This window comes from Neomonachus schauinslandi, chromosome 2, assembly GCF_002201575.2.
Source record: "Neomonachus schauinslandi chromosome 2, ASM220157v2, whole genome shotgun sequence".
NCBI classification, from domain to species: domain Eukaryota; kingdom Metazoa; phylum Chordata; class Mammalia; order Carnivora; family Phocidae; genus Neomonachus; species Neomonachus schauinslandi.
Window position 1 is genome coordinate 90,762,805 of NC_058404.1, and position 24,116 is coordinate 90,786,920.

Below are 24,116 nucleotides of genomic sequence, written 5' to 3' on the forward strand. Positions count from 1 at the left end.
GAATTATAGATATTGGCATTCCTCCCTGGTATATGTGAAAGTGAAGAAAACAAGTGGAAATAAAATTTTGCTGCCGTATTTTAATTTTAACAATAGTTATTAATGTTGCTTTTATCAATCTTTAAAAGAAAATATTTCTATGAATATGCATCTGTAGTTTACTGAAAAGACTATGGACAAAGAAAAAACATAGCAAGGAATTAACAATAAACAACAATATGTACTGATTACCTAACACTCTCTTTAAAATATCTTTCTACTGTAATTACTCAAGCAACCAACAGACATGAAAGTCTTATATAGAGTTTAAACGTTTACATATTTTGAGCATTGATTCTAATATTTTAATGTCTCCATAAAATTATAAAGTATACCATAAATAATAAAGTAGGAATAAATCTTACTGATCATCTATTCCAACCTCCTATGAAGTAATCCCCTTTATCACACTTCTGTTGTGTATTCATATAGCTTCTGCTTGAATACTTAAACTTATTACTACAAAAAAACCCTAATTTTCATTTTTAAACTCCTCTAATTTTTAATGAATCCCCAAATTATGCTAAATTGCTCCCTATCTAACGTTACTAGTCCTGCCCTTTAACATAAACAGATTAAGTTGGAACTCAATTTCTCAAAATGATTATGAGATTCTCCATGAACTTCCTGTTTTCCAAGCTAAATTTTCTTGTTCCTCCAAATAGGTCTTATGAAAAACCCTATTTTTAGCTTGTTCTACTCTTACTTATAAGTAAGGCATGAAGACTATTTAATGTTTCTTAGTAGAAAAATAAAAAAGCAATTTTGTCACTATTTAGTGCTAAACAAAGGGCAAATATCAACTATAATAATTAGACTGTGATTTCCAAAACAGCACCTTTTTAATAGCACTTATGAGCTTCATAAGAGGCACATGAATTGTTATTACAGAAAACACTTAATATCACTTAGATAAGACATAAAATATGGTTCACAAACAGAGGAAGGAGAGGTAACATTAAGGTTGTTAGAGAAAGGGAAATATGATAGGAATGACCAGGGAATTTTTCTTTGGGAGTTAAATTACTGAGTTTTACATCTTCACCACAAATTGCATTGCAGTATGCAGGATGAGGTAAGTCTATGATCAAGAAATGGATTTTGTCTGTGTGTGTGAAGCAAGTGGAAATAAACACCATTCAAAATGAATATTCTAATGGCCATAAAAGGATTAAAGTACCAATAAAACAAGAAGTACTTACTAATAATCAATAAAGGAAGACAAAATAAATTGTGGTTTACTAGAGAAAAAGTAAAAGGTTGAAATTTTTTAAGACAAATTATATTGGTGAGAGAAAAAATAGAGGGTTGTTGAGGACATTTTAAAATTTACATGACATTAAAAAAAAAAAATCAATGAAAACTCCAGTTCAATGAAAGGTTGTCATAGCTTAGAAGGTCTGCCAACAGAAATCGTGTATCTAAGTCTTCTAACCACTCAGTTCTCCTGCAGTGTAAGAGTGGCTGAATGTCTGCCCTTGCCTAATTTGCATGTTATATGTGGAATGGGCATGAAGATTTTGGTAAGATTGAATCTAAGGGAATGGTGTGCAAAGTATTTTGGGCTAGAGAGTGTGAGGTGCGTGCAGAGTGATGTCTTCAGAGCAAGGGAAATCCTTCAGTGGCTCACCGGTGTATGGAGTAAGACGCCAGTCAAGTAATGGGGGCCAGAGGATTAAAAAGTATTAAAGAGCCATAGAAAGGGTTGTAGGCAAATACGTAAACTAAATGAGTATTTGAGTCAGAGCCTACTGACTAATATTGACTACAGTGTAAAGGAGAGCTACCAGAGGAAACCAGAGACAGAGTAGACACCCTCACCTCACTACCTTTCCAGAAACAGCCTCAGAAAGGCCATTCAACAGTGTCTGAAGTAAAAGGTTTACTTCTACAACATTTCTCGTTAATGAAGCCAAGAACTGACCATAGAGTCAGGCAGTCTAGATTTGTATCCATATGACCTTAGGCAAGTTATTAAAAGTTATTGTGCTATCATCTCCATCTGTAAATGGAGCTAATAATAATATCTACCACATATTGTCATAAAAGTTAAATGAAATAATTCACGCTTATAATAGAATATGGCTCATATTAAGCACTCAGTAATTGTTGGCTTTCATTATTATATCAGATAATTTTGCATTCATACATATGTCACAACTTCTTCTTCACTAATGGAAAAATCAGTTCCAGAAATAAAATAAACGCACTTGTAATCCTATTAGGTCAAACTGAGGAAAGGGTTATTTCTCTGGTGATGTAAGGCTAATCATCTTTATGAATTTTTTTCTGGAACATAGCCATTTTTTCAATATCATGTTTTCTCTCTCATTCTGTTTTCTTCTGATCATCTCCCCCGAAAATTTCCCAAGTAGAGACTTTTTGTGGTTCATCTAAAATTAGCCTATATCTCTTCTGGGGACAGAACACCTGAGAGGGTTTTAGCTGTGTCGGTGTGAAAATTCCAGAGGGTCAAGGAGATCCCTGTGAGGTTTATTAGCTCAAAGTCCCTGTCTATCAAAGTGGCACATCTTCCCAGAATCCCCTGATACCTCATCCATGGTCTGTTGATGCACTTGTCTTCACTGTCTCTTTGACACACTGTCTGTTAGGAACTCACACAATATGGTCTTGCAAATTATTTAATTAGTTAGCTGAGGGGAGGAAAAGAACCAGTAGCAAGATATAAAGGGAAGGTAAATTAGAGAAATACCAGGAGTAGAGGCACAGAGAATGAAAACAGAATATTGTAAATGGCTCCTGGATTGAGTCAACAAGTGGGAATACAAATTCGAGTGATGATGGAAATGGAAAATTTCTTGAAGCTTTGTTTATATTGGCTTTTGTTTTCAAAATGCCTACTAGACTAAATTAGTTACTGTTAAAAAATTAGAAATGGACAACATAGAGATTATAGTCAACAATAATATACTATAAGCTCCAAAGTTGCTAGGAAACTAGATCTTAATTGTTCTCACTACAAGAAAGACATGATAGAGATATTAACTAATGCTACCATGGTAATCATATTGCAGTATATAAATATATCATCAAATCAACATGTTGTGGTACACATTAAGTTTACACAATATTATATTCAATTAAATCTCAATGAAAAATTAGAGACACAAGTATGTTCACTGAGACATCAAAAATATATTTAAAGTTAAAGCTACATAAGCAATGGAAAGAACATGAATTTGGTAATTAAAGACACATAGATTAAAATCCTCACATTCTTCTATCCCAATTACAGTAGTCTCCTCTATTCTGTGGGGGATACATTTCAAGACCCTCAGTAGATGCCTGAAACTGCAGATAGGACTAAATTCTATTTATACTGTGTTTTTCCTATACATATATACATATGATAAAGTTTAAATTATAAATTAGGCACAGCAAGAGGTTAACAATAGCTAATAATAAAACAATTATAACAATTATAATAATATATTGTAATAAAAATTAAATTAATGTGGTTTTTCGCTCTGTCAAAATATCTTATTATACTGTACTCATCCTTCTTGTGATGATGTGAGCTAATAAAATGCCTCCATGATGAGAAGAAGTTAACTGAATGACATAGACATTGTGATGTAATATTTGGCTACTATTGACCTTCTGATGATAAGTCAGAAGAAGGATCAGCTGCCTCTAAACTGTGGTTGATGGCAGGTAACTGAAACCCGGGAAAGGGAAACTTCAGATAAGAAGGGACTACTGTACTGCTCAACTTATGTAATGTTTCTGCATCTGATATCCAAATCTAAAACAGTGAGAAATATATCTCTCCTTTGGGACTATTGTCAGAAATGAATAGGCAAGAATATATAAAACTGATAATAATGAAATAATATTTTTCTTTATATTGTAACTGTTGGTTGAGCTCTTAGTCTGTGCTCAATACTTTATATACAAATGTACATTTTGGGGGGCATAGATGATGTGCAACAGATAGAGGCTTTTATTAGTTAAATACTAAAATTTTATTAGAGTAATTTTAGGAAAAAAATTTTAATTCAGATTACATACCAGTTTGATCTCTGGTATATATAACAACTTTAAGCTATTTTAACTCCCAATGCCACTGTCTTAAGCCCAGGTCATCACTAGTAATTATCCAAATGACTGTGTGGCTGTCTAGGCTCTCTGTCGCTTTAAGCCCTTGTTCTTCCTATCCTCATCCTTGGTGGAGCAGTTTCCTTAAGAATGAAACATTAAAGTCATATTATGTTACTTTAAACAAATATTATGACAAATGACAGGATTTTCATTATTTCATTATTTTTATGGTTAAGTAATATTCCAGTGTGTGTGTGTGTGTGTGTATCTCCATTCATCAGTCTTTATCCATTCATCAGTCAATGGACACTTGGGCTGTTTCCATAATTTAGCTATTTTCAATGACATAGATGGAACTAGTGAGTATTATGCTAAGCAAAATAAGTCAGTCAGAGAAAGATGAGTATCATATGATTTCACTCATATGTGGAATTTAAGAAACAAAACAAACTAGCAAAAAAAAAAAAAAAAGAGCGAGAGAGAGAGAAAGAAAGAAAGAGAAACAAACCAAGAAACTTAACTATAGAGAATAAACTGAAGGTTTCGGAGGGGGTGGGCATTGGTAAACTAGGTGATGGAGATTAAAGAGTGCACTTGCTGTGATGAGCCCTGGGTAATGTATGGAAGTGTTGAATCACTATATTATATACCTGAAACTAATATTACTGTATGTTAACTAACTGGAATTAAAAAAAAAAAAAACTTAAAAAAATACATTACAACATAAAGAGGCAATCAAACTTAATATGAAAAAAAAAAAAGTTTTGTATGAATATCAGGATCCATGGTTAGCGAGTTTTTATGGCCTTGACCACAAGAAGTGATACAGGGTAAACCAGGATTCCTGAGGAAATACAGAACTAGATATGAAATAAAAAAGATATAGCAATGAAAAAGAATTTCCAGTTTGTCCTTTGAGACTGACTCTGTGTGTCTGAAAGTGATTATTGATGTAGGAAAGACATTAGGGTTCGAAGCCAATGGCCAAGAAAGAATTCTGAGACATCTTTGGTGCAAAAAGGTGGTTTTATTAAAGTGCCGGAACAGGACCTGTGGGAGACCCAGCAGCAATGGGGTCATGAAGAGTGGCTCATTATATACTTTCAAGATGGGGGGGGGAGGGGGTTAAGGATAGCGTAAGTCTCTAAGGTATTTTGGAAGCAAGTTTTCCAGGACCTTGAAGGGCCAGCTGTTGTCAGGAAAAAGTCATTTACTACTGTCTAGTAAAACCTTAGTCATGAGACCTATCAGATGTATATCAGTGGGCCATATGCTTGGGGGATGATCGCCATACACGTATCTTGGGGGGGGAGGGGTGTTAGAGATAGAGGACGTTTCCAAAGGAATTTTTATACATTAAAGTAGACTTACAGGATCCTGGGTGGGGAAAGGGGTTGGTCAGGCTATGACTGCCTTTTGCCCTTAGCAAAGTATTAACATTGAGTCAGCTGAGTCCCTAGAGGAATATCATTCTGCCTGTTTCAAGGACTTGTCAATGGGCTATAGGTAGTAAGGAAATTTAATGATTTTTCTTCTGCTTTTGTTTCCCACATCAGTTATGATTGGCTGTAGACAAAGCTGAATGCTTCCTGATCAATGTACCGGACTTGCTCATAGTTGTAGACTTTGTGGGGCATAATGGCAGGTTTGCATTTGTGAGGTCTCTCCCTCAGGATTATTGAACTCTGGTGCAGCAACTGATTACCCTGAATCAAATTACAGCTGTTAGAATCTGTTAGAAGCACTGTGTGTAAGATTAGTTGTAGATATAGACTAGAAAGTTATAATCCTATGACCCTCTTTGGGAGAGAGGAATCCGAAGGAGATTGATATCTTAGCACTAGGACAGCTGTGGACTATAGATTTAAAACAGAGAATTTCTAACTAGAAAGTCAGCCAAGACTACGCTTTCTTTTATTTATGTTTATTAGGATGATCCATACAGAGAATTTTCTCCATAAAATATTAGGAAAGGAAGCCCATGATGACTAATGCTAAGACTCTAGGCATTGAAGATATTTCAATGTCTCATTCCTGAAGAAATCAAGTGGCAAGTAGGTGATGCTAGAGTTAATGGAAGAATCCCAGCCAATTCTGAATTGTACCCCACCCACCAAGGATCCATGAGTTTTTAGTCTCAGGAAATAATATAAGCAATCCAGATGCTCCTCAATATCCTCACATTTCAAAAGTCCAGGATTTTTGTAGGGCACCTGTAGCAGTGCTTGACTTTGGAGCCCAAAATGAAATGTTCCTGAGCCTGAAAAACAAGATTATGGAGACTTTAAAGGCCTTTGCTCAGGTGATGGTGGACAGGGTAAAAATACTCACCAGTAAATTTTTGATGGAGTATAAAATGCCAAAAATATTATTCCAAGTTGCTTTCAATTTTGTTGTGAGGCTAATGCTAATTTTGCAAAGGGCATTAGGGAAAAAAGAGGGCTAAGGAAATCCATTGAGACCCAAAATAGAGAACTTACAAAAAGAAAGGGACTAAAGGCCACATGCCAGGTAGCTTGCAACCTTACTGACTGCACTTAAGTGCATTACAGTGTGGTCGGTGGAGATAAAGTTGTGCTGAGTGCAGTGTGAGAATGCTTAGATATATTGGTAATAGAAAAGAAAGAAAAAAGGATGCCAGTGAGATAAGTGTTATCTTCCTTCAAAGTCATGAGAATTCTGCTCCATATATGGTAGAGGTTAGCCATAACGCATTCATTTATTTGTTCAATGTCAACAACTGTGAAGGCTTTGATTTTACCCTACCTGCAAAGTGCTCTACTACCAAGTTAGCATCCTAGTTTCATGGATGCTAGCAGAAGACATCAAATTCCTGAATCAGATACAAAGAACTTCATCACTCACTGTAGTAGCAGCAGCTGGAGTATAAACATTTTCTTTTGCCAGTTCCCTAAGCTCAAGTTCCCCTCCATTAATGTTACCTACTCACTAGTTAGGGATCACCCGACTATTTTCGTATAACCCTTTGACACTTGTGCTTGGGGAACTGCTATCTTTTAGAAAGGCTAGTAAGAATGCTTGTTTTTGCTTTGGGGAGAGACACTATCTCTGTCTTCCAAGGCTGTTCACTATATAAACATCCCAGAAAAGTCTGGAAAAATGGTAGTCTTTGCCGCTCCTCACAATTCATGTAGAGACACAAAAGACCCATGGAAAGTCATTCCTTATCAATATCCACCTCTTCTATACCATCTTGTCTTCTGGAAAACGTTCCCATGAGTATACAACTTTGTTGGCCACTCTAAGCAACAGAGGCTGGGAACAGATCCACTCAATTTGTCTCATATTTATTGTCGACATTAAGACTACTACCAACAGGACTCCAAACAACAGGATGAGACAAACTTGTAGTATTACTTTCAACCATTTATACTACACTTCCAGACCCAACCAACTGAAAAATTCCTATAGACCAACAGGTTCTACCTTAGATGGAGAATGACTTTCTTCTTATTTTTCTCTATTGACCTTTCTATCTGGCCTGAGGTACTAATCCTGGTATGGTAGGATATATATGTGATTGTACAGAAACTGCCTTGGCTTGCAAGGATAAAGTCTGGATAATTCTATTATCAATAACAAACTTGGACAATGAATTGAAGCTGACCTGAATGTCTTTCAGGGCCAAAATACTGTTATTAATCACTTCAGATAAAGTCAGGAACAAATGTCATACCACTAATTCTAATTGGGTGACTCATATTACAGGGATAATTGTCCATAGGTTGCACATAAATTACAAATCACTTACCCTTCTGAAAAGATTATCCACGAATTTCCTCAGTTTGGAGAACTCTCTACAGCCTTTGACAGCTACATGACGTACAGATGGTATTTCCTTAAACACCTGACTGTCTCTTATGGCCATTTCTAAGGTAAAAGCTACCATGTTTTCAGGAGAGAGGCAAGTGAATGCCAAGCTTCTAAACAGAAGTACAAAAAAATAATAAAAAATAAAGAAAGAAATAAACAGAAGTACAGGGCGCCTGGGTGGCTCAGTTGGTTAAAAGACTGCCTTCGGCTCAGGTCATGATCCTAGAGTCCCAGGATCGAGTCCCGCATCGGGCTCCCTGCTCAGCAGGGAGTCTGCTTCTCCCTCTGACCCCTCCCCCTCATGTGCTCTCTCTCTCTCTCTCATTCTCTCTCAAATAAATAAATAGTCTTTTAAAAAAATAAATAAACAGAAGTACAACCTCACAATCCCACATAATGCCCCTAGAAAGAAAGTGTCATTATAGTTTTTTGTGCCTTATATCAGTGGGGTCGGTAGTGCCTCTGATGTGTCCTCCTCTCTAGCTGGTGCATCTTAGCATTCCTAGTTCAAATAAACATTTTTGTTTGTTTGTTTGTTTGTTTTGTTTTCTTTTGTTTCCGAGGAACTGTCTGGCAAGCACCCAGTCCAACCTATTTTTTCAGTCTGTGCCAAAATCTGGGTGGAATTCATCTTCTGCATGGAATGACTGAATAACAGTAATGGAAAAAGGAGAAGGGAAAACAGCTGAGATCTTGACAGGAAGTGAAAGAGCCAAGATGATCTCTTGCTGTTTTCAATGGTCTTTACAATGAGTTTAAGGGTAATGGCATTTGAATCAAGGTCAGAGCTATGTGAAAGGGGATGGAAGATAAAGTAGTCAATTAAATTTAAAGTGCTCTCCACAGGTTGGTAGCAGCACACAAGCATGTTTTTTCTTCATGAGCAAGTGTCTGGTATGATTCTGAAGGACAGAGATCATTGATGTTCCTCCCTTCACCATACCTCCTGGGGTCTGAAATATTCCCTGGGTACACAGATTGGTGCTCTCCGTCGTTTTGCCACAAAATTGCTGTGTCCCATTTCTGCATCTATAACTTCACCCAATACTGAATCATCTTTTACTTGTACCCAGACCTTTCATCCATAAAGGCCAGGTAACTGAGAGCAAATATTCCCTATTTTGGTTGGCATGGTCCACAATAAAGGGACGTGGCAAGTACTGTACTGCTGAATACTAGTAGTAGTAGTATAGTGTACAACTGTTAAATGGTCACTATTTTTATGGTCTAGAAATATGCCAGTCTAAGAAAGATATCCAGGTCGCTGCATTAGAAGAGAGTTTGAATCCTTGAACTCCTTTTGGCCAGGCTACTACTTGGAGGGTATATTAACTGGTCCAGCCTGGTGATGACATTAGGGAAAGGAAACACCAGCATGGTCACAAATGGACAAAGTAGAATGCCACCTATTCATAATAGGTCAAAAAAATCCACAGCTTTGATCCTGATCATTACTCAGGAAGTGGCCAAATGAGATGAGCACTGCTGTGGACGGCCATATTCAGTGATTAAAATCTCTGACTGAAAATCTGGACCAAGAGGAGTTGAAGAAAGTAGAGTCAGAATCATTTTGAGTTGATTTTTGGGAAGGACATTCTAATTGTCTATCTACTAGGTATCTGTGGGTAGTGCAGGATATGAAAAATCTATTGAATATCATGAATATCAGCATATTGCTTAGTGGCTTTTTGAAAAAACGTATTCCATTGTCAAACTGTAAATATTCTTGGTATAAAAAAACACAAACATATGAAATTTTAACTTCAGAGGCTACAATGGTGCAGGTACAATGGTGAAGACTGAACTTGAACGGTAACACTATAACCTGATAAGTGTGTCAGTGGTATGTGTACTGCTCCAAGAGGGGGTAACCCCAATTGAGGTATCCAGGAGTGGGCAGAACTCAAAGCAGCGTGACCTTTCTCACTTCAGAAACATAGTCATGAAATATAAAATATAATGATGGACTCAGACAACACTGGGAGCAATCTGAGAATTAAGAGTTCAAGCATCTGCTTGATTGCTGTCAATCTCATGAGTGAATGACCCTTAACATGGACATTAATAGGAGGGACCCAGATGTTTCAATAAGGAACAGCTATTTATGTCCAAAGTTCAATGCTCCAAAAGAGGATTGTCTTTAATCTGCCAAATTTATAGGAATGTCCACCTAGCACCTAAGTTACTAATATAAATCCAGGTGTAAAATCAACAGAAACAGTATATTTTGCTGTCCTAAATGATCGACAGGGTACATTCATCTTTTCTTCCCTACTATGAATAATGCCCAAACCCATCAGTTGGGTTGGGGCCCTCACTCCCTCCTTCCAAGGAAACAGATAGGATTGTGATTTGGGCATCAATATCCAACAAAGCCATTGAAATTTGACTTTCTCCCTTCTCCTAAAATACCTCAACATGCTTGAATGGTTCTGCTTGGTATCTGGTTTCCCTCTGGGGACAGGGGAGACTTGGGCCACTCACCAATTATCTTTCTCATTAAAGTGATTGAGGTGGGGGGTAAAGGTGGAGAAAAGGATCAGGGTTTGCAAATAAGGAAAGCTGAACCTTGCCATAAAATAAAGCTTCCCATTTATTATCAGGTTCAAGTGGTGTGATAGTAGGTTGGGATTCAGCTAAATGAATTTCCAGTATTTTTAGCCTGCTCAAAGATCTTTAACAGGCAGTATGTTCTTAATGACTGACACCTCTTTCAGTCTTGGGGGAGACTTATTTAACAGCCACTTGCAGTTGGGGCTGCTGGGTTTGTGTGCTTTAGCCAATTTGGGCTTGCCTAATAGAGTAGTAGCTCCTTTAAAGGAACAATTCTGAGGTATTTGTTGCTCCATTGTTATAATAATATTTCTTAAGTCTTCACCTTGTTTTAATATAGGAGCTAGCACACTTTTCCAGAAGAGTAGAAAGGGGTTTACTGTAAGATTTTGTATGCATTTAATTTAGTCAGTGATTTATTCTTCAGCGGCTCACCTTCCTCAAATCCCATCAGGACAGTAAGAGCATGAATACCGGTCAATTATTCATCTGTAGTTTCCCACAAGAGTTCTTCTGTCTCGGGAAAATCTGGTGGGCCAAAGCTGCTTTCTAGTAGTTAGTACCTGCCGAAAAACAAAGAAACACAAATCTGGAGACCCTTTACTCTTATCTTCAAACTAATCTGAGGTTGGTATAATAGACTCCAAGAGCAGCTGAGGCAGGAGATGGCAGGCTGTTGCCATTCTCCCTTAACAAGCCTTACATATTCCACCCATCCTCATCCACCATGAGAATCAGCCAAAGTTCTATTGATTTTCTTGTTAATGCCTACAGTGCACATGCATTTCCTTCTTTTCACATTCAGCGGAGGTACAAGTTTCTGCAACTGTTGTCCAAAAAATATCAGAACAATGTGCCAACCCTGGATTAATTTTAGTATTAGTGGTTTCAAAGGGATGGGCCCAAGGCTGACTCCCAGATTAGTGAGGAAATTGCCTCCCCAAGAAGTTAACAGCCAGGGCAACACTGGGGCAGCTGCCTTTATATCTATTTCCCTATATTACCCTGAAGCAACCTGCCCAATTTTTCCTGATTAACAGCCAAGGAACTGAAGAGCCATTTTTTTTTCCAATATAGATGATATTATTTGGCCAATGTTTTTTGCTGCTGAATCTCATAGACTTCCCTCAAATCCCATTTGCTTACTTGTGAGGCCCTTAACCTTCCTTTCCATAAAGCTATGGCTATGTCAGTATTCCATCCTCATCACTTAAACTGTCAAGAACTATGAAAAGTCTGAGCTTCCACCTTTACTTGTAAGCCACAAGTTTAACTTGCCATAGTTTCATGGATACTGGTAAAATAATGCTCCTGGGTGAGAGACAAAGACTTTATTATTCATAGTAATAACAGTAGCAAACATAGTAGTGGGGTGTATGTGTGGGGTGTGCGTGTGTGTGTGTGTGTGTGTGTGTGTGTGTGTGTGTAACAGTTCTGCAAGCCCAAAGTCCCATATGGTTTTGTGTGAACATCCGGCTTACACCGGCACCCACAGTCGGTTTCTTAAGAGGAGAGTAACCCAGTGCTTAGTAAACCTGAATATTTTATAATGGAGAGGAAGCATGCTTGTTCTGTGCTCCAGGGAGAGACAGTATCTCTATCTTGCTAGGCTGTGAATAAACCTGCACTTTGCTTCAGAGAGAAACACTATCTCTATCTTTCAAAGCTGTTTGAAACATCATTTAAATTGTAGGGCCTTTATTGATAAGCTGTGCAGAAATGTAAGAGATCTATGAATAATAATTTCTACCAACACTCAAAACATATGCTTTGAGAACTTACTGCATGCTAGCTCTTATTCTAGGTATTGAGGATATGGTGGTGTCTAAGACACAATTTTCGCCTTCATGAAATTTACATTTTAGAGATGGTGGTGGTGGGTGTGCTGTCTGTGTGCATTGGGGGGCAGTGACAGAAAATAAAAAATACCAAACGAGTCTGCTTGAGTTATCTATGTGGTAATGGGATGGTTAAGGAGGATATCACACAGCGAGTAGCTAAATAGGACAGTTCCTAAGCCAGTTGATTAGTTCTGACGGTTTGACATAACAGCAAGTATCAGCAAATACAGTAACACACCTAGGTAAGATCGCAGGAATTGCTACCTGAGGAAAAGATTTTGCTTTGAAAACAGAAGCTAGCAAACTGCAGGAAAGGGACTTTATAACTCAAAGACTTTTTTGAGTATTTGAGTTTGCCAGTTGCACCTGGAAACTGTGACCAGGCAGAAAAGTTGTTGCATCATAAAATGTTTTTACCCAATTACAGAAATAGACCTGGCACAGGGTGGGGGGGATGATAATTATCCACTCTAAACCGGTAATAGCCTGCTCACATTACTCAATAAGGCACCCCTTCAGGCATATGAATGAAGAAGTAAAGGAGAATTAGAAGGAAAAGTCATTAATACCTAAAGATCAATTCCTAGGGACCCTGTCAATCCTGTACCATTTCTTCTACTGCACTGACTTCCATAGATCTTATTATTTTTTTTTTAAGATTTTATTTATTTATTTGACAGAGAGACACAGTGAGAGAGGGAACACAGGCAGGGGGAGTGGGGGAGGGAGAAGCAGGCTCCCCGCCGAGCAGGGACCCCAATGCGGGGCTCGATCCCAGGACCCTGGGATCATGACCTGAGCCGAAGGCAGACGCTTAACGACTGAGCCACCCAGGCACCCGACTTCCATAGATCTTAATGCAGAGATCTTTGAGTTTAAACTCATGGAAACTGGGACATTGTTTTCTAGGTAGGAATTTGACTGACTAATTCTAAGGCTGCAGTGTAGATGAGTAAAGACTAGAATGATGAGCAGGAAAGATCTCTTTCCAAAGTAGATGACAGTTCCCCACAATAGGTGTCAGAAAGTCATCCCTGTGTGAATGACCAATAATGACATGAACATCTCTATGGAAGATGCTAGATCTTCCCCAATATGAAGAGTAAGATAGTAGCCTTCAATCCCTCTCTGCATCAAGGTTAAAGCACAAGAGTCTCTCTTTTGCAATGGCACATGTGTTCCATTAAGAAAAGAGAGTGAACCAAAGGGTATTTTCTGACCCTTTCACTCCCTCTGTTCTTCCTTAACTTTAAACCCTGGTGACGTTGAGAAGATTTTGGCATAATGATACAACGGATTGGTGTTATGAGAAGTGATCAGCACTGATGATAGAGAAGTCTGATTGCTTTGTAGAGAGGAACTCTGAAGAATCTGAGAATTCAGGGTGAACAGTTTTCCAGGCTTTGGCAATGTGGGACAAATGTAAGATGAAGTCAGAGTTCTGGAGCAAAGAGAGAAGGTACAAGTGAAGGAGGGAAGGCACAGTGACAAAATTAAAGGGCTTTGGGGACCCATCTGAGGGCAGTCAGATTACAACTTTAAATGTTTTTCACCACCAGTTGTGTCTTAATAGCCACCATATTCTCAGTTTCTAGAACTACTCTACTAGTGGTCAACTGCCTCAGGCAATGATTCAAGAAGACTTCAGAAAGTACTTCGGTCTAATTAGTATAAGAGATTTTTATTTTAAAATGCATTTTCATATGCAAAGTTGTTCATGATTATTCATCTTTACATTATTCCTGCTTCCTGTTTCCATGACTCCATGACTTTCATATTATCTTCACATTACCTTCCTGAAATGTAGTATAAACATGTCATTTCGATCAGTTATTCCAATAGTTCTCATTTAGAATGAACTCTGTATCATAGCCTAGCATGTGAGGCACTCTGGCTTATTGTCTCTTGTCTTCTCTTGCCTCAATCCCTGCCACTTCCTTCTTCACACTTTGTATTCCAGCAATATTAACTGGATACCGGTTGCTACTAACTTATCCCTAAATTTTCCTGGAGTTCACAAAAAAAAACACCCAAATCTTCTTTAGCACCATCTTCTCTGCAAAGTCTTTTTTAACCTTCATAGAGAGAATTATTCAAATATCTCTTGTGCTACATTTCTATCTTATTTATTTCAGATTATTGATTTTACACTGTTTCTTTTTTTCCTTAAGAGCTGTGAGACTTTTGTGGAAAAATGTTGTCTTATTCAGTTTTATTGCAATGATGCCTGATATTTTTACTAGTTAATGATATTTTGGATTGAACTGAACTTTTGATCAAGATCTACTAATAATCAGACATTACTTATTGTGTGTGACTTTTTGACATGCCCATATGGAGAAGGCTAACTCTGATATGTAAATCACATTCCTCATGCTAAAGAAGCTAACACTACATTTGGGTAAAAAAATATCAGAAAGGAATTAAAACTGAAAAGACACCATAATTGTCAAATGAAATTGAACCTAAATAATCTGAAAGAGACCATACATTTTAGAGTAAATAGTAAACACAGCACTTTCAAAGTATAATAAAAGGAAGTTTTATTTATATAATTACTTTCAATTAAGACACTAAAGATCATTTTGATCAAAATAAGAAAAATTTTATTTATAACTGACTACATCGGAGCAATGATTCAAGTCGATGTCAGAAACTACTTTGGTCTAATTAGTACAACATGTTTTTATTTTAAAATGCATTTTCATACTCAAAGTGGTTATTTATTAATTTCTCCAAAATAAATATCAAAGTAAGAAATGGCTGGCATTGACATCAATATCAATGAATAGAAACACAGACAGTTTTCCTGTCATTTAAGCGAAGCAGCCCTTTATTCCCATTTAATTCTGTGAGCCACCCACATAATAAATCGGTACACTGAAGGGACAATGAGCTGAAAGAAACATAAGGTAAGCAGAATTACAACTTACTTCGAAATGAGGCAAAATAGTGGCCCTTAATTGAAATACGTTCAGAGTAGTTGAGGAATTAAGAAGACATTCAAGTCAGCAATATACATAGCTGTAACAATGAGCTAAGGAAAGCATACGACAATATCATAGGTGATAATCAATTTTAAGTCAAGGTTCATCAAAGCCAATGAACTCATGCCAAAATTAATTTCATATATACCATGGATATGTTAAATAAATTGTTTCAGAAAAAGAGAAGTAATCAGTGCCAGTCAGCTGGCCTATTGAGAGAAAGAAATGTTGGCACAAATGGAGCTGAAGGAAAACAGAATTTGGATAATCAAAGAATGGCATGTGCACATAAACAGATGAAGGACTAGCTTGACAGAAGATACATGTACCCATGATGGGACTGATTTTGCAAGTTTTGGAAGCCATTTGTTATTTTTCACTAAAATCTTATGGAAGAAATGTTAGCAAAATTAATTCTGGCAGCAAAATGCAAGGTGGACTGACACATAGGCAGACTGGCACATAGACACACTGGCATATAGGCAAAAGAAGACGAATGAATAAAACTCATGCAATAATACAAAAGGAAATGAGGCAAAGACAGTGCAACTGGAATGGGAAAACAGGGTAAATGGAAAGATGACCCATTTTAAGAAATTAGTGAATGAACACAACTGACAAAAGAAAAAGATGAGATTTAGAGAATTAAAGAGAGGGAAGAATCATAGATGCTTAATAACACTTGCATTGTTAAAATATAAAAATAAAAACAGTATAATGAGTAGAATAGACAGAAAGGAGCATGATTGGTGGTAATTTAACAGATTAAGGTTTGTACCTATTGCACATAGGTTGATTAGAGACAAAAAATATAGTACTAAATTCTGAATTTGGAAACTCTTCCTCATTTTTCACAATATGTTGAGTGAAGATCACATAAAGTAAACTGAAAAAAACCATGAGTTATTGAAATATTTTGGTATCTTGCTATACCTGAATTACTATTGTACAAAGACCTAATGTGATCTTAGGCATTTTTCCTAGAAATAAAAGTCTTGAGATAAAATTCTCAGGAAAAATAGAGTTAGAAACTTTTTTCTAAAAAAATTGATAAGCTTTGTGCAGTGGCAGTATCATAGTCAATGAGGTTTATCTGAGGCGCGATTATTGCTAATTAAAAAAAATTGATAATATTGAGTATGATGACAACTTGATTTACTTTAAACAATGCTGAAGTAGTGTCTGAATTTTTAAAGCATGCGCTGGAAATTTACTGATATCCATTGCTGTATTTACTAACTACATCACTGGTCTTTCTTCCTTTTGTATTTTTTTTTTTAATTTCTTATTCTCTTAAAGGTTTTACTTATTTGAGAAAGAGAGAGAGAGGATGAGCAGGGGGGAGGGGTAGAGGAAGAGGAAGCAGACTCCCCGCTGAGCAGCGAGCCTGATTCGGACTCGATCCCAAGACGCTGAGATGATGACCGGAGCCAAAGGCAGTTGCTTGATTGACAGGGCCACCCAGGTGCCCATCTTTCTTCCTTTTTTAAATTGAAGCCTTGAAGACATGGTTGAAGAAAAGATTATTTATTTGAACTAATGATTTTACAGGAGCAACACATAACAATAAATTTCAGGAACAGAAGCCATTAATCAGGATTAATTTGGGAGGAATCATGGACCCCTTAATTTTATGTATGTTAAAAGAAATTTGGATTTTATAATGAAAATCATGCTCCGGTTTTAGGGTTTTGTTTTTGTTTTTGTTTTTGTTTTTTTACGTATTACTAATTGCTAGAGTATCATTATATTATGAAGGAGAAATATGTTTTTTCCGGTTCTTACATTAGAAAAAAAGCCACTATGGGGACTCACTAATTTAGCTTTAAGTCTTGTTATTTAGTGTAGTTCACAGAGCAACAGATTTTGCATCACTCAGGAGCTTTTTAGAAATGGAATTTCCAGTCCATTCCAAGTTTCTGAATCAGAATCTGCTTTCACACAAGATCTCCAGGTGATTCCTATCTCCATTAAAGTTTGAAAAGCACTAAATTAGCCTTATATAAACTGATCCACCCAGTTCCATCTGGCAGGTAACAATCCTTAAGATGAGTTATGATACATGTTTGAAGGTTTTATGAGAATGATGTTAAGGAATTTATTTAATGCTGGGGGAAATAAAACCGTTATTACTGAAAACCTAGGACTGTCAGGTACTGTGTTAGACATTTCCAAATCTAGTAATTCATTTAATTCTTAACAATATTCTCTGAGGTAAGGGCACTATCTTCATGTCTCTGGGCATGAAAAACAGCCTCAGGTTAAATACCACATCTATTCCACAATCAATAAATTGAATAAATATTGAGCAACCCATTTCTGAAAGTCCCTGGGTTAGGCCTAGAAATAAAATGGGCATGGCCCCCTACTGTCATGGAATTACAAGGGTAGTGTGAGTTTCTAAGAGGGAAATCTAAACTTTCCTAAGTTACTTAGGGAAAACTTCTATTTGGAAAGAGTATTTAAACTGATTTCTGAGAAGCACATTTTTGTAAAGGTGGCCCTGAAAAAAACAAACAAACAAGTGTGTCTATCATGGATTTTATTTTATTTATTTATTTATTTTAAGATTTTATTTATTTATTTGACAGAGAGAGACACAGTGAGAGAGGGAACACAAGCAGGGGGAGTGGGAGAGGGAGAAGCAGGCTTCCTGCGAGCAGGGAGCCCGATGCGGGGCTGGATCCCAGGACCCTGCGACCATGACCCCAGCCGAAGGCAGACGCTTAACGACTGAGCCACCCAGGCGCCCCTGTCATGGATTTTAGTAAGGGGAACCAAGCAGCAAGTTGAGGCTGGAACTTGGCAGGAATACTGCAAAACTTTGTAGCACAAGGTGAGGCTGTTGGGCCTCATCCACGACTCAAAGGAAGCCATTGGAGGATCATAAGCAAGGAAGTGACAAGCCCTGATCCACGTTTGGAAAAGATCCTTCAGTGAGACCTGTGCAAAGCCCTGCGGGCGGGTGGGTTTATTAGGGCCACTCCCCTAGTCAGCCTTTCTCCACCCAAGTCACCGCCTCCTGCTTCTCAGCGTAACTGTCTGAGGGAGGTGGGAAATGTATGAGAGGGGCGGGGGGAAGAAAACATTCTCCAAAAATATTAAAAAGAAAACATCCCACTTGGCAGCGGGTGCGCGGGAAGTTCAGCGCGCGAGTTCCGGGTTTCCCGCCAGCCGCCAGCCCGCCCCCCCGCCGGCCGCAGCCCGGGTGAGCCCCCAGCCCCAGCTCGGCCGCAGCCTGCTGGGCCGCGTCCGTCGGTCGGTCCGCTTCCCCTCCCCCCACCCGCCCATTCTCAGGCGCCGCGCGGGGCCGGCCGCGCCGAGAGTGGCCGGGGTTTGTCAGGGCGCCCGCAGCCCGCGTTGGCCCCGGCCGCGCCTCGGCGGCTGCGCTTGCACAACTCGGCCCCGGGCGGGTTCGGGTCTCGCCGGGGCCCTGCGCCCTCCGCCCACACGGCGCGGCCGGAGCAGCCGCCTCCAACGCCACTTGTGGAGTTCTTCCCCCGGCGGCGGTAACTTTACACTAGCCTGCGAGAGGCCTATTTTTATTCAGAAACCAGCAACCGGAGTGTCTATAGAGAACGCTCCGATGGAGGGCCAGCCCACCACTTGAGGATTTCTCACAGATTGGTGGGGAAGGAACGTCTTGCCCTACTAGCCTTTCTCTGAGATTTCAGAATTCTGCGGCCATCATATAATTAGAGCGGAATTGGTTGCTCGCGGGGGCGGGGAGCTTTTTGATCAGCTGTTGCCCTAACCTGGCGGAGCTGACGCTGAACCCCACCTCTCGGCCTCTAAGCCCCGAGACCATCACGCAAAGCCCGGCCCAGACCGTGGCCTGGTCACCTTCCTGCTGGAATCGTTCCAAGAGCTGTTAGGGACAGGCTCACGGTGGGGAGGAGCAAAGAGATGAGTATAGCAGCCAAGTACCGCCAGGCATCCCTGTATGTGGGTGATCTCAATGCAGATGTCACGGAAGACCTGCTGTTCAAAAAGTTCAGCACTGTGGGGCCTGTGCTGTCCATCCGCATCTGCAGGGACCTGGTCACCCGCCGCTCTCTGGGCTATGCCTACGTGAACTTTCTGAAGCTGGCTGATGCCCAGAAGGCCCTGGACACAATGAACTTTGACATGATAAAAGGCAAACCCATCCGTCTCATGTGGTCTCAACGTGATGCCTACTTAAGGAAATCTGGCATTGGCAACGTGTTCATCAAGAATCTGGACAAATCTATTGATAACAAAACCCTTTATGAACATTTTTCAGCTTTTGGGAAGATCCTATCCTCCAAGGTGATGAGTGATGATCAAGGCTCTAGGGGCTATGCATTTGTGCACTTCCAGAACCAGATCGCCGCCGACAGGGCCATCCAGGAGATGAATGGGGCCCTGCTTAAGGACTGCAGGCTGTTTGTTGGCAGATTCAAGAACCGTAAAGATCGGGAAGCCGAGCTCCAAAACAAGGTCAATGAATTCACCAATGTTTACATCAAAAACTTTGGAGATGACATGGATGATGAGAGACTGAAGGAAGCTTTTAGTAAATATGGCAAAACCCTGAGCGTTAAGGTGATGACAGATTCCAGTGGGAAATCCAAAGGCTTTGGCTTTGTGAGTTTTGATAGCCATGAGGCTGCCAAAAAGGCTGTTGAAGAAATGAATGGAAAGGACATAAACGGACAGCTGCTTTTTGTAGGCCGGGCGCAAAAGAAATCAGAGCGGCAGGCGGAGTTAAAGCAAATGTTTGAGCAGCTGAAACAGGAAAGATTTCGGAGATGCCAGGGCATGAAGCTCTATATTAAGAACCTTGATGATACCATTGATGATGAAAAACTGTGGAGGGAATTTTCTTCGTTTGGGTCAATTAGCAGAGTCAAGATAATGCGGGAAGAAGGGCGAAGCAAAGGGTTTGGCTTGATCTGCTTCTCCTCTCCTGAGGAGGCCACTAAAGCAATGGCTGAGATGAATGGCCGAATCTTGGGCTCCAAGCCACTCTACGTTGCCCTGGCCCAGAGGCCCTAGGAGAGAAAAACTTACTGCACCAGCCAGTGTTTGCAGCAGGCGTGCGAATGATAGTGATCTCTGCCTTTGAATTATCCTCAGAAAATTTCAAATCCCAGCTGATGGCCGCTTAGTTTAGTAAACTTTGTGATAAAAGGTTTTGTATACAAAGCTATTTTTTCTTGTGTGGAAAAATAAATGAATCTTGGAAGCTTGATTCATTTTACAGAGGCACATCTTCTAATTACAATGTTACATATTTCTCTGTTTTTGACTTAGTATTCAAAGCAATAAGTATAATTAGATATATTTTTATTACATTTTGAACCATCTGAAGTGAGGTAATTATTTGAGTTTATTTCATATTTTCTTTCTTATTTTAATAATATTGCCAGCTTTAATTTCTTCTATGAAAATATGCTAAAAATAATTCTTATACCTAAGGATCACAAAGTAATTTATTTTTACAAACAGAAATTTTCTAATTTCTCCTCTAAGCTTTTTAAAGAAACCAAAGATTTAAGAATTGCTAGTATAAATCTAATTTCATTTTGAATTAATGTTTAAAGTACTAGGAAATAGTTGAATTTCTTTTGAATTTGTATCCTGATGTGATTATTTTTTTGATGGCTGAAATTAATGATGGAGGTTTTTAATGTTGCCTACAAACCTGATTTGTAGGATATTTTGCTATTCTTTCCCTTGGTAGACTATATATAATTCATGTGCTTGCTAGTTATCAAAACTGGGACTTGAATAGTAAAACCTTAACTTCTACATTCTTTAAGTTATAAACTTTTATCAATAAGATGACAAAAAGTTGGCTTGGTTTTAATTCTCTTCATACCTATACAAGTTAGTATTATGACTTAAGTTTTTACCAGACACCAATATTATAAAAGTCATATATAGAGAATATAGAAATTCTGTTTAACAATTCTTTTTCAATCTCTATTTTATATTGTTCGATGTAATGATATTATCTCAGGGTTCAGAAAAGTATGTTTCTTTATTTTTATGAACTCATATCTCTTTTTATTAGAACACGAGCGATACATAACCCATTAAGATTCAGTTTTAGCCTCAATTTATCAGAAGCTCACTAATTTTCTGATAAATTGAAATTACATCAATTTGCCTGTTTTCTAGAATAATATTTTAGTCCCATTCCAGACCTCCCTCTCTCTCTACCCTTGATCTATATTACTCAGCTTTGCTTTATACTTTTTTAAAAAGGGTTTTATTATATTGATTTTTACTATATGCTATTTGAAATCCACCTTGGAAACAGAGACAAGAATTATTCATTTACACTTAAATAATTACTTTTAAAATTCTGTTTTACCGGGGCGCCTGGGTGGCTCAGTTGGTTAAGCGACTGCCTTCGGCTCAGGTCATGATCCTGGAGTCCCGGGATCGAGTCCCGCATCGGGCTCCCTGCTTGGCGGGGAGTCTGCTCCTCCCTCTGACCCTCCCCCCTCTCATGTGCTCTCTCTCTCTCTCTCTCTCAAATAAATAAATAAAAATCTTTAAAAAAAAAAATTCTGTTTTACCAAAGGTGTCTGGAGAATAGCTTTGCTGTTCTTGTTGTTGCTATTTTATTTTATTTTATTTTAATCTTATTTTTTTTTTTTACTCTGCTTAGAGGTTTCCTGTAACCATATATTAAAGTCTTCTGTTTCTTATATTACCAGTACAAAAGATATATTAAAAGATTTTCTTTGGCAATACTTTAGCTATGAAAGAATGAGAAAATCTGTTTCTGTTTATTTTTGTATAGACTATATGTTTATTCATGGCACATTTTCTAAATTAAAAATCTCTTTTAGACAATGAAAAAATTATGGACAATGAAAAACTTACAGCAACATATAATACTATTATGCAGACAAATCTTCTGTTAAAATTTGTTGCATATCCTCCCAATTTTTTTAAACATATACACATAGATAATTTAACAAAAATAGAATAACTATAACCTTATTACAAATTACTTTTTTAATTTTATAATATGCCATATCAATTTCCATATCCACAAATAATTATTTGCATTATAATTTTAATGACTTTTATTCCTTCAATGTTTGTACTATAATATAATGAATTTCCTCTTGATATGGATAAAGGTTGTTAGATTGTTTCCTACCCTCCCCTTTTTTTTCTTCTGTCATAAACAACTTGGAGATAAACACCCTTGCAAATTTATGTATGCTGATATATCCAGTTATTTTCTTAAGGAAATGTATAATTCATTGGAATTAATGTTTAAAAGGGCAGTAGTTTTAAAAATAATTTTGATAAATATTGCCCAAATGCTCTCCAGAAAACTTGTGCCATTTCCATTTCCATTTTCTGTGTGGAGGGCTGCCCATTTCCATATACTCCAAGTACAAGAGATTATTTTGTTTAAGTTGTTAGCCAATTCAAAATGATACATAAAGCAAAATATTTCATGGTTACTTTTTTTTTTTATTACTACAAAAGTTAAATACCATTTCTTGTGTTTGTTGGCCATCTGTGTTTTCATATTTATGAATTAATGTTTCATGATCTTCATCTGTTTTCCTTTTGGGTTGTTTTTATTTGTACGGATTTGTTACATTTCTTTACGTATTAAGAACAAAAGTTTAGGGCGCCTGGGTGGCTCAGTTGGTTAGGCGACTGCCTTCAGCTCAGGTCATGATCCTGGAGTCCCTGGATCGAGTCCCGCATCGGGCTCCCTGCTCCGCAGGGAGTCTGCTTCTCCCTCTGACCCTCCCCCCTCTCATATGCTCTCTCTCATTCTCTCTCTCAAATAAATAAATAAAATCTTAAAAAAAAAAAAAAAGAACAAAAGTTTAGACTTTTTTCCCCAATATTCTCACTTTGTTTATAGTTTTGAGGGTCATTCCAAAGTTAAATTTAAACTCAGAAATTTCAGTCTTTTACTTAGAAGGTTTTGATGTTATGATTCAAAACACTTTGAACAACTCAAATACACACACACACACAATTAATCTGTATCGTCTTCTACTACTTTCAGAGTTTTCTTTCTCAATAATTTCTAAGCAAAACTTTTGTCTGTGAAGTATCTTATCCACAGTTGTAGTAAATCTCTTAAAAGTATCTTGCTTTTCAAGCTTTATTAATATGTTTGGTAAATACCTACCTCCTGTAAGAATCTATGTGAGACTCATATGCCAACTTGAATACATTGGGCCTTTGAATCACTGTGTTGAGAAGTATTTACCTCAAAAGCAGAGAGTTTTTAAGAAGACTGGGCAATAGGACTGGGAAATGTAGTAGGTGTGTCAAGCCTTGACATCTCTTTCTGGCTAAGCCAGTCTATCAAAGTGTTCAAATATTTGAACAATATTTCATAATGCTTGTAAATGGATTGTTAAGATAATATCAGGGAACTGAGTGCTATGTGCACAAGGAATTAATAGGACATAATATCAGATGTCTAGATGAATTGTAGCTGTAGCTTCATGACACAATATTCTATCATTTTAGTAGAAATTGCTTATTTTTATATTTACCGTAAGAAATGACAAAGTCACTTTATAAAAAAATATAATCCTGTGGATTTTCTTGATTAATTTATTTGAATTTTGCTCATTTTCAATTTTGTGTGTGTGATAATATCAAGTCATCCTAGGGGCGCCTGGGTGGCTCAGTCGTTAAGCGTCTGCCTTTGGCTCAGGTCATGATCCCAGGGTCCTGGGATCGAGCCCCGCATCGGGCTCCCTGCTCCGCGGGAAGCCTGCTTCTTCTCCCACTCTCCCTGCTTGTGTTCCCTCTCTCGCTGTGTCTCTCTCTC

General features: G+C 38.0%; 1 protein-coding gene and 1 pseudogene across 1 annotated transcript; both read left to right on the forward strand.

Annotated features, from left to right (window-relative positions):
• Positions 1–16,369: 16,369 nt before the first annotated feature.
• On the forward strand, positions 16,370–16,525 carry LOC123324098 (annotated as a pseudogene).
• Positions 16,526–19,182: 2,657 nt separating this feature from the next.
• On the forward strand, positions 19,183–20,427 carry PABPC4L (poly(A) binding protein cytoplasmic 4 like). Its single transcript, XM_021679347.1, is given in 1 exon segment — positions 19,183–20,427. A coding segment is annotated over 1 exon segment (1,164 nt). The 5' UTR covers positions 19,183–19,222; the 3' UTR covers positions 20,387–20,427.
• The last annotated feature ends 3,689 nt before the right edge of the window (positions 20,428–24,116 follow it).